Source organism: Benincasa hispida, chromosome 10 (assembly GCF_027475165.1).
Source record: "Benincasa hispida cultivar pf3 chromosome 10, pf3_genome.v1.1, whole genome shotgun sequence".
NCBI lineage: Eukaryota > Viridiplantae > Streptophyta > Magnoliopsida > Cucurbitales > Cucurbitaceae > Benincasa > Benincasa hispida.
In genome coordinates this window covers 1,995,808-2,006,697 of record NC_143487.1, presented here as the reverse complement: position 1 = coordinate 2,006,697, position 10,890 = coordinate 1,995,808, and the positions used below count along the sequence as shown (strand labels likewise).

The 10,890-nt window shown below is 34.6% G+C and overlaps 2 protein-coding genes across 2 annotated transcripts; both read left to right on the top strand.

The window, feature by feature from the left end:
* The first annotated feature begins 4,302 nt into the window (after nucleotides 1–4,302).
* On the top strand, nucleotides 4,303–7,285 carry LOC120087933 (uncharacterized). Its single transcript, XM_039044946.1, has 3 exons — nucleotides 4,303–4,438; nucleotides 6,697–6,859; nucleotides 6,965–7,285. Exons 2-3 carry the CDS (start codon nucleotides 6,698–6,700, stop codon nucleotides 7,010–7,012), a joined length of 210 nt encoding a protein of 69 aa, XP_038900874.1. The 5' UTR covers nucleotides 4,303–4,438; nucleotide 6,697; the 3' UTR covers nucleotides 7,013–7,285.
* A 1,379-nt stretch (nucleotides 7,286–8,664) lies between these two features.
* LOC120087955 (uncharacterized) lies at nucleotides 8,665–10,688 on the top strand. Its single transcript, XM_039044980.2, has 3 exons — nucleotides 8,665–8,735; nucleotides 10,208–10,373; nucleotides 10,476–10,688. Exons 2-3 carry the CDS (start codon nucleotides 10,209–10,211, stop codon nucleotides 10,521–10,523), a joined length of 213 nt encoding a protein of 70 aa, XP_038900908.1. The 5' UTR covers nucleotides 8,665–8,735; nucleotide 10,208; the 3' UTR covers nucleotides 10,524–10,688.
* Nucleotides 10,689–10,890: the final 202 nt, after the last annotated feature.

The window sequence follows — 10,890 nt, the reverse complement described above, 5'->3', positions numbered from 1 at the left end:
AGGCTCCCAAATCAGACGAATCCCCAAAGTGTTAGGTTTGAGTCGGCGATCAGGCCACTCACACCCATGCAAATCAAAGGACTGCCCTCAAAGGCAAGAGTTCTCAACTCACTAAGGATTGAGGTCATGTTACTTATGGTCATCCTAGTGAAGTGAAATCTCTGTCATGAACGGTGTTATATAACGAGACTATAACACTTCGTGGTCTGGTCTTATTCAAACTCCTTTGTATAGGACGCCCCCGTTCGCATGTCTCCATATGAATGATCAAGATCAGACCTTCTGTAGCAAGTCACAACACTTGTAACTCTTCTACAAAGTGGGCCACATCCGTAGTGTCACTAAGATAAGGTTTCCCTCCTATATCCATATATTACAGACCATTTTGGTTATCACTTAAGACATGATCTACCTGTATGTATCCATATACATGCTTAAGTTACAACGACAACCAGGGATCTTAGTTTATTGGTTTGTGGTAAAGCAAATAAAACATCCCATGTTTCATAGACAACAATGAAGAAAATATCATATATTATTACATCACAAGCGTTTGTTCAATACAATGTTTACAAACTACAGGATCCAATGAGAGTTTAGGGCATTAACCCCAACAGTTGTAAATACGAGTTGTTTCATATTTAGGTGTGGACATACAAGATCCTATCATTGATAGTAGGGAACATTGCCAATCGAAAGAGTAAGGTAGTCGTGCCTTGTATATTATGGTGGTCATGCTTCCACTCGGTGTCATTCAAAGTACTCGAGAAAGACATTTTTTAGTCTTAAAATGTAAGTGTAATCTATCCACAATATGTCTATCTGGTTGTTAAATGTACACTAACCATCTTACTGGGTTGGATCCTTAATGCAGACAAAAGTCAAAGAAGGTCTTGTCATGTCGATGCTGAAAAAGAGTTTGGGGACACCTCAATTGATAGATGGGTTGTAAAACAGGCACATTCCGACACCGAGAGTTCAAGGAGCTCTAGTAGTTCAGAGAGTGACAGTAGTTTAGACGATAGTTCTAGAGGTGGGGAAGATGACGAACAGGATAATTAAGAAGGTGGAGTAAGGGACGATGAATCTGATGAGGACATGAGCATCCACTAGTCTGCTTACACCCTCAGCGAGGATATGTTTCATGATGTACTGGTGGGTGACGTACGTCCTGAGCCTGAGGAGGAGCATTCTATCCTTAGGGAGGATCGTTCTGAGCCTAAGGTTTCAGGTTGTAGGGAGAGAGCCAATGTTGATCCTTTTGTATATTCGTACCTGCAGAGTATTGATAGCTCAATATCGAGCTTGGATGCCCGTGTATCGAAGATGGAGACTCAAATCATTTTATCTCTATTATAGTCTATGAAAGGTTCCACAGTGTTTGAGGTGACAAGGTCCCCCACTCCACATACAGGCCACGATGCCACCATGTCACCCATCCCGTCTCTATCTCGGTTACCCACCCAACCTGTACTTAGGCCACATAATTAGTCTTTACCTAGGTCACCTACCCCACCTCTACCTACTTCATCTGTATAACTGACACTATACATCTTGATTCATCTATACAACCTGAGGAGTATGGGGTTCCACCTTCTGAGAAACACTCTGACACCATACATCTCAATTCATAGGTATGATCATTATGTGATTCAAAAATATCTTTCTTCATATTTGTTATTTGACATGTTCACCATTTTGTTATATTTCTGTATGTTATGGTCGAGAGTCGAAAAATAACTCATAAGAGAAAGGCTGTTGATAAATACACACCTTCATTCGAACCAAAGAAGAAAATAATAAAACAAAAGGAAATTGAGGTTCAACTTCCTTTGAACCGTCCAGATATTAAGTACCCTCTCCTTAGGGTACTCATTGCATAGTTTAAAGCGACGATCAAGTACTCCTTGGAGCATGAGGTTCTAAGTGTTGTATTCACGGAAATGATGAACTAGATTGTCGATAAGAATACGGACAACGAGGTTTGAGAAAATGAATTTCGGCCATTGTCCAAGTCCTTTTTCTAGGAGTTGACCGAACCAAGTTCATGGATTGAGTGTGACATAAGTTTGCAATCCTTGTCCTTTTTACCAAGTACATACAGTGAACTCCGATCTCCTAACGTATATCTTGTTCTAGATGCAGACCCTAAATATCCTTCTTGAGTTCGTAAAAGATAAATTCTATAGGTAACCAGAAATGTATATGAACAGATTCACCATCATGCCAATTGAAATAACGGTAACCATTTACTACACTTTTGAATAGGACTACGTTGGTTGAGTATTATGTGTTTTTAATGTTTATTTCGCTGTGTAGAACCACCTTAATGCTCGAGATGGGATCTATAAACATATTAAGAACAAGTTGGCTTTGCATGCTACCATAGCATGAGGGCCGGAAGAGACGTATCCGGATTATGTCATGGGTAAATTCGACATCAAGTGGTCAGATGTGGACTTCATGTATACAACAACAAACATCAATCAACATTGGATGTTGATTGCATTCGATCTAAATAAAGGCCGGTTGTTTGTGTTCGATTCACTACCATCCATGTCATCGAAGAAGATGCTGGAGTCTTGCCTTGAACCATTGACTTACACCCTACCATCGCTTCTTCACTACTGTGACTTCAAACGTTAGAAATTGGACATAGAAACGTCTCATTGGAAAATATTCCGACCTACTACTATGACCATACAGCACGAGCCGCTAGATTGTGAAATATTTGTAGTAAAATTCTTAGAGCATTTGGTGACAGGTAGTTCCCCTTCTGTAATCACTGAGGAGAAGATAAGTGACCATATGATACAATTAGCATGTCAGTTGTGGATGAACACTCCATATTATTGATAGGATGGTTACTATTGACCATGTAAATGGTTCGACAATAGAGAATTTTATTCAGGGTTGTTGAAGAAATTACAAGAAATAAGTCTCATATAAACTTTCATTATATATATATATATATACATATATATAGAATGAGATTTAAAATAGAAGGAAATAAATGTCGATTTCACCCGAATGAATTACTGTTTTAACATGTCGATATCCTTAACTTAATAAAAGTTAAAAAGAATACCTTCGCTGTTAGTATTTAAACAAAACTGTTAATAATTTCTCGTGACAAAAAATGATTAATTTTTTTTTAAAAAAAAGTACTCTTACTTATCAATTTGTTTGAAGTTTTCTTAAGTTCGAAAAGAATCAATTTTAAAATAAATTATATAGATATCCTTATTTTTTTTTCCGTATAGGTATCCTCGTATTTCTCTTAATTTTCGAATTCTTAGCTTACACTAATTTTCTCAACAACCAAAACATAACAAAAGGTTGCGAAGTTGCAGGCTCCCTCACGAAGCGCTTTGGAGAGCAAATTGGAATGAGTGCCTCCTCATGCAAGTATATCAAATCGAGAGCGTTGCGGCGTTGCAGCTGCAACGCTTGCCTAGCTAGTTATCTCTATAAATGGCGTGAGGCATAAATGTCGTAGCGCTTGTGCAACGTTGTGCCTTCCCTTGCTTGCTAATTGCTCCATTTAAGCTCGAATTGTATTCGAAACGTCCCGACGACTTCTTTTGCTGGACAATCTATCTAAGAATCAAATTAAATATCTAATTCCTAAGACCCAACACGATTAAGGCTGATAATTTTTTTATTTGACTAATTATAGTTTTTGTATGTTTCAAGAGGAGATTTTGATTTTGGAATTTTGTGAAAAATTGTGGTATTTTATGTTTTAACTTAAAATTTTGGTTGTTGAGAAAATTGGTGTAAGCTAAAAATTGAAAAATTAAGAGAAATACAAAATTTCCTATATGAAAAAAACGAGGATATCTATATAATTTATTTTAAAATCGGTTTTTTTCGAAATTAAGAAAAACTTCAAACAAATTGATCAGCAAGAACATTTTTTATTTTTATTTTATTTTAAAAGTCATTTTTGTCACGAGGAATTAAATTTTTTTGTCCAAATACGAACGATGGAGGTATTTTGAACTTTTATCAAGTTAATGGTATTTTTGAAACGTTCTAAAAGTTCAGGGGTATTTTTGAAATAAAACTTTAACAATTTTCATCCAAAATCAAGGTATTCTTTTTAACCCTTTTTGAATGTTTAAAGATATTTTTGAAACTGAAATTTTAAAGAATTTTTTTTTTATTAAAAGTATAAAGTTTAAGGATATTTTTTATAATTCAACATTTAAAATATTTAAAAGTTAAAAACAGTTATTTTTGAAAGATTCATGGATCAAATAAATATAAATCTCAAAATTGGATCCGAACTCTAAATTTGTAGTTTTAACCCCAAAGAAAGTAATAAAAACGAAAACGCCTCCCCATCGCAGGCCTTCGCCAATTCCTCGTCTATCCTTCGATTCCCCGTCTGCTGCAGCTCCCGAAGCATTGATTTACCGCTCTCCATTCTCACGTGAGTTTAGCTCCATTCCATGATTTCTTCTTTAGGTCTGGGTGTAAGGTTTTACGAACGCCTTGATAATCTTGTCTTGGATTAGATCTTCGACGATTTAATTGTTATTTTTTTCGTTCTTCCACTACTATCTGGTTAATATGTTTCTCAATTATTTTCATTTGTGATTTATCTATCTATGCACTTGAAATGATTGGTTCCCTTTATCTATTTTGTCTTGCTGTGGTCGTGTTAATTCTTGACGAATGTTTTTAGGTAACCAAGTTTTGTATGTTTTTGTTTACCTATTTATTGAAACATGGAATGGGTTTCACTATACCACTCGTTATTGGAAAATTTCGAGGGAAAAAAAATAAATTTTACTGGATTTATTTTGATGGTTATCATAGGGAGATTTTAATTGACTTTAATGTTTCACAGCACATTTCATTCATATGGGTATTTATTTCTTCGTCCTTCAAAGATGGAAATCGTCTGATTCTTGTTTTCTGTTGTTAAGGGGTAATTGGGAAAAAAGCTGGCTGGGTAGGGGTATGTATTTGAGATTTGTCAAATTGGTGGATCAGATATATGTACTTGTGTGAGAATGAAGATAAATGTAATTGTTAGAAGTGAATTTGTGTTAACTCAGATAAACAATCAATGCACTTAAGATGTTTCTGGTATGTAGGGGCAAAATGTTTTAAAAAGCTATTGAGGTTTATGCCTGATCACCTTGATGCAAGACTGCAAATCTTAATTTTGTAGCCTTTGAGATTTATGCGCCTTCGTAGGAACATGAGAGGCTCATGCCTTGGTGAAACCATATGGAGACTTAAAATCTATACGCCTCAGTGTAATGATTAGAAGAATAATATCGGTTTGCATCGCTCTTAAAAAATATGGTTTGAGCTGTAACCATTTGAACTATTACTACTTTTAATACTGTGACTTTAAAAAATTGAAGACAAAAATTTTGTAGAATAAACTAATCCCATTGATGTTATGTAGTGATGTCTTTGAATTTTTGTTTAAGTGGGGATTGATGAGGGTGAACTTTTGTATACGTTTAGATGACTATTATATTTAGCAATATTTGGTCATGCCAATTTACGATTTGTGAAATGTTTTAAATTAAATTGAAGCCTTGCCTCTTCTAGAGAAAAAAAACTCAAGACCGCCTTTAGCCTTTTAAAACATTGTATGGGGCTCAATGTTGGAAATGACACACGAGAGAATTAGGGATACAACTCATATGATTTAGATAAGCGAGTCGTATTGTGTGGGACCTTGCTAGTGTCTCTTGTTTTAGTATCTGCTGTTGTTCATCAATGCTTGACATTGATGGAAGTTTCAAGTGCCATTCTCTTTGAGCATCGAGTCCCAGAACGATTCTCTTGGTGTTCACTTCATTTGTGGACTAGTTGATGTTTCAACCGTTGGAAATGAAAACTCATGTATGGCAGTGTCTATTTCATCTGTATAGCTTTTATCAACTAGGGCCTTTTGATACATGTTACATTTCAAAGACAGCTAAAACTCTGTGATACGAAAACTCTAGCCAATTGGAATTAGAAATCTTTTTGTATAAGAATCCCTAATTCTCAATCACTAAAACTCCTAGATCAACTAGATTTCAACCCTAAGGATTGAGTTAGACACAGATTGCCTAAGATCAAAGCTCTTGAGACAAGGACAAGTTCCTTAGTCCTAAAATTCAAAGACTGTGATAGGATGATCAATCCCACTTAAGTATTCTTGGTATGCAACTCAATACATGAATTTCAAATTCCAAGAAGCTCTCTTAGCTAAACTTGAAAGAAGCACAAAGGCTAAACTTAATTCATCGTAAAACTTATCAAACAATCCTAAAGGCAAGGCTTTACTAGCCTCCCAAAGAAAACCCTAATGTGTGGTACACCATAAACCTTAGTTCATTATATCAATAATATTAAATAAACTATAATTAATAATTTGATGCTGATCAATTCACTTTGAGTAGTTGTAATTCATTCACTTCTAGAGCTGGCATGGTTGCTAGTTTGTTATCAATGTGCCATGTTTATGAAACTTTATCATTGTAATTGTTCTGTACTCATTGTCTTTGCTTTGGATTCTTTAACGAGGTTTACTATTTTACAAAGGTTATGGTGCACATCTCAAAAGCATATTTTTGTCTATATATTGGATGATTTGGGAGCTGAAAGATGTGGGATAGTAGATTTTTACAATATTGGATTTTACTATTTATTTATTTTTTTGCTTGAATTATAATGTAGAATGACAGAAGTAGAACAACCTTTTAGACCCCGCGAGAAACTTATTGAGAAGCAAAAATATTTCCAGAGCATCCACAAGCACACTTATCTTAAAGGGCCAATGGATAAAATCACCTCCGTTGCCATTCCAATTGCTCTTGCAGCCTCATCACTGTATCTTATCGTAAGTTTGCCTCTCTCCAGTGAAGTTGAAGATTTTCTTGCCCATTTCAGATAATGCTAAACGATTTGTCTAACTGTGTCGATCTTGCTCGTGTCTTTCGTACAGGGACGAGGAATTTACAACATGTCGCACGGAATTGGAAAGAAAGAATGAGGTCACTGTCTTTGCATCTAAATTTCAAACACCGTCATGCTTCTTGATCCATGTGAATTTTGTTCTTGAAGCAATTTTTGTTTAATAAATGCTTAGTTCCAGATTCGGCTACTAGTAGAATATTGGATATGATGCTCAGCTTTCTACTGCGTCTCTCCATATTGAACTGTTTGTCTCAGTTTTCCTTTCATGAAATTGTGACTCAGATGATATGTATTGAGATCTAGAAATGAAATGGTGTGCCTATTAGAATGGCTGGGATTTGCTGATCAACATTTTCACATGTTCATGGACTTTCTGAACATAGGGGTGAATATAGGATAGTTCCATTTTGTGAAATATAACTTATAATGAATACCAACTATATATCAATATTGCTAAAGTGAGTTTAGTTCAACAATAATTTGGCATAACTTTCCTTCCTGGAGGTCGAAGATTCAATTCTCCATCCCCATAGTTGTTGTATCTAATCTAAATTTTGAGAGTTGTATCAATTTAAATTCAAAACTAATAATTAGATCAATTTAAACTTCAAACTTTCGATGTATCACTTAATGTGAAATAAACATGAAGATCAACAAATCAAACCATCACTCAAAACACTCGAAAGAGGAGGATATCAAAGCTGTAACGGCTCACAGAGGTGGCTAAGTAAAAAATTCCATATAGGAAATTACCCGATTGATTATAAGAGAGGATTTTCACTGTTCAAATTTTATTAACTATTTGTTTGTTTTTATGATATCCGTCACGTAGCCTTTATATTTGAGAACGAGGCTTTCAAAAATTGGTTTTCTTTTGTTGAAACAATAAATTTATGTTGGTTATAAAATGAATACGTTGAATAAGTTAGAGAATATTAAAATTGTTCTGTATGAAATCGTTATTGATAGAGTAAGCATTTTTATAATGAGGAAAAATATTCACTGTTCCTATTTAAAAGAATGGAAAAAAAAGAACTATTCAACGTTATTTAAAAAGGAAAAGAAGAACAATGTATTATACTTTTTTCTGTTTGAATTCAAATACTCGGAGGTTAGAATCCAATAACTATTACCTTACATTACAACACTAACAAATATATGTATATAATTATTCAAAGATTAAACAATTTTGTTCAGCGAAAAACCACAAAACAAGGTGCAATCAAAAGATGGGAAACTCTATTGTTAAAAAGAAAATAGAGGAATTCATCTCTTATGCTTTGACAATGTGATGTAATGTACATTGGTTACGTTCGTCTCAGGCATATTTAACCTGCAGTTTGTAAGGAAAACGTTTTCTAATGAAACGTTTGTTATACTCATTGAGGCATGTTTAAAATATATTTTGAAAGACAAAAAGAAAATAAAAAAAAATAAAACCACATATACATTATATATTTTCTCAAATTACTTTTTTTGATTATTAAATATTGAATATAGAATTACTTCTATTTGAAAATTGTAATTTTTTTTTTTCTTTTTGACAATACCCACACTCAAATTGAACTTGGGTATTTCCATATAGTCTGACAAATTGGGCCCGTACTCAAACCCAACAAGTGAATCTTAGGCCCACAAAAAAATAGGAACAAAAAAAAAAAAAAGAAAAAAGAAAAAAAAAAGGCCGATACTGTCTTCTTCCCTTCGCGCATCGCAGAAGAAGTCATCGTCTATCATTCGTCCCCATCAGCGGCAGCCTTCGGAACATCGATTCGCTCTCCTCAAACCTCCATATTCAAGTGAGTTTCAATCTCTTCTCCTGTTTCTTCTTTTAAGAATAAGATTTCACGGATCTGCTTTGATAATCTGATCTAGGATGGTAATTGTAATGTTTCAACCATTTATTTTTCCTGGTTAATCTGATTCGCGAATGTTTTTGCTTTTTATGTATTTTTTCTTGAAATGATTTGTCCTCATCGAATGTTTTTTGTTTTTCGTTTTGTCTAAGGTAATGTTAGTCTTCAATTTCGTGAGCGGTTTTAGGAGATTTAGATTTATATGCTGTTTCCCTACTCGATTGAAATACGCTATAAATTCCATCATTAATTCATTGAATCGTCGATCTTGAGATATTGGTAGCATGCGGGAAAAAGGAGAAATGTTGATGGGTTCAGTTTGAAGGTTATTTAACTTAGTTTCGTGTAATTCTAATGTCTGTTCATATTTTCTTGTCTATTTTGTGGGGATGGGACTTACTTCGTTCTGCAGCAGCTGAATTTAGAGTGATCGTTTTTTCCTTTGAGCTAGGGCCAGCCTAGCTGAAACAACTGGGGATTGGTGTTAAGTTTCGCTGACCCATTCATTCAATCAATGAATTTGATTCTTATATATATATAAAAGTTTCCCTGATCCGTAATCATACATGAGATTTATTAAATTGGTGAATCAGATGTGCGTGCGAAGAAGCACGGACACTTGAGTTTGGCTAGTGTGTCCACGTCCAACAACTGGACACTCCGATACTTGTTGGGCACGTATCGAGCACTTGTTAGTGCAAGAAATTTGTTATACATGCATAGAACACTTGTTGATTAGATTAAAAAGACACATATATGACAATAATGATAATTTTTGAGCTTGAAATACATCAACCTAACTTTCTTAAGTATATAAATGCATCAACCCAATAACTTTTAATTTTCTTTTGGTATAAAAATGATATATATTTTAATGAGTGTGTCCTTGCCGTATCTTGTCCTAGATTTTTAAAATATAGCATGTCGCCGTGTCCGTGTCTTATTGTATCCGTGTATCGTATCCGTATTTGTGTTTCTTAGGACGTGCGTGTGAGAATAGACTGTTGAAAATGAAGAATTCTGCACTGAATGTCCATTTTATCTATAGATCTTCTGTGACCAATGAGTAGGGGGTCATGAACTAATACTTGGTTAAAATTTGGAAATCAATGTAATCTGTCTGAAGGGGATTTCACTGTTTCTGGATGGCAGATGATTGAGTATTTATATTCTTTTGCTTTGTAGAGTTGTATTAATTTTCTAGCCGCAAGCGATTTATCATTTTTTTTTTTAAATTTAATGTTGGAAACTTTCCGAAGTCATTTGGTTTCATGTTTGTTGTACAGAAGAAATGAGACGTGTAAGCACACACTTGCAAATTCACCAATTTTCTATGAGGATGGATTTGGAGTTGGAAGATGTAGGAAGTAGCTTTAATGAAATTTTATTAATTTGCTATTTGAATTATTTTGCAGAATGACTGAAGTCACCGAACAGCCATTTAGGCCTCGCGAAAAACTTATTGAAAGGCAAAAGTATTTTCAGAGCATCCACAAGCACACATATCTTAAAGGGCCATTGGATAAGGTCACCTCTGTTGCCATTCCAATCGCTTTGGCAGCTTCATCGTTGTATCTTATAGTAAGTTTATTACTCCCTAATCCAGTTGAAGCTTTCCCCCAGAACATGAAATTACTTGTATAGCATTGCATATAATGTCGGTCGTACTCCTGTTTCATGCAGGGACGGGGAATTTATAACATGTCACATGGCATTGGGAAGAAAGAATGAGGTCACAGTCTCTTTGCATCTTAATTTCAATGAGTTTATATGCTCTGGACCCATGTTAATTTTGTTACTGAAGTAATCTTTATCTAATAATTGCTTAGTTGCAGACTCAGCTACCAATTGATTTGAATATCATTCTCAGATTCCTTCTTGTTGTGCATGTTGAAATGGTTCGTCTCAAATGATTGTTTTTCTCCTTTTTGAGAAATTGTCTAGCAAGATCGAATTCTAAAATTTCCTTGATCTGATTCTTAAAGTTGTGCGGTTAGACTGTGTATTAAGATTCTGGAAGCCCAATGGTGGTGCAAGTAAGAAGTGAGCAACATATCCAGAATAGTTGTTTCTTTGTACTTTATATAGTTCAGATGTT

Bases quoted from the DNA above. Each gene is read 5' to 3' on its own strand.
- LOC120087933 (XM_039044946.1), top strand. From the start codon at position 6,698: ATGACAGAAGTAGAACAACCTTTTAGACCCCGCGAGAAACTTATTGAG. The intron at 6,860-6,964 runs GTAAGTTTGCCT...TCTTTCGTACAG, and splicing joins CCTCATCACTGTATCTTATC to GGACGAGGAATTTACAACAT.
- LOC120087955 (XM_039044980.2), top strand. From the start codon at position 10,209: ATGACTGAAGTCACCGAACAGCCATTTAGGCCTCGCGAAAAACTTATT. The intron at 10,374-10,475 runs GTAAGTTTATTA...TGTTTCATGCAG, and splicing joins CTTCATCGTTGTATCTTATA to GGACGGGGAATTTATAACAT.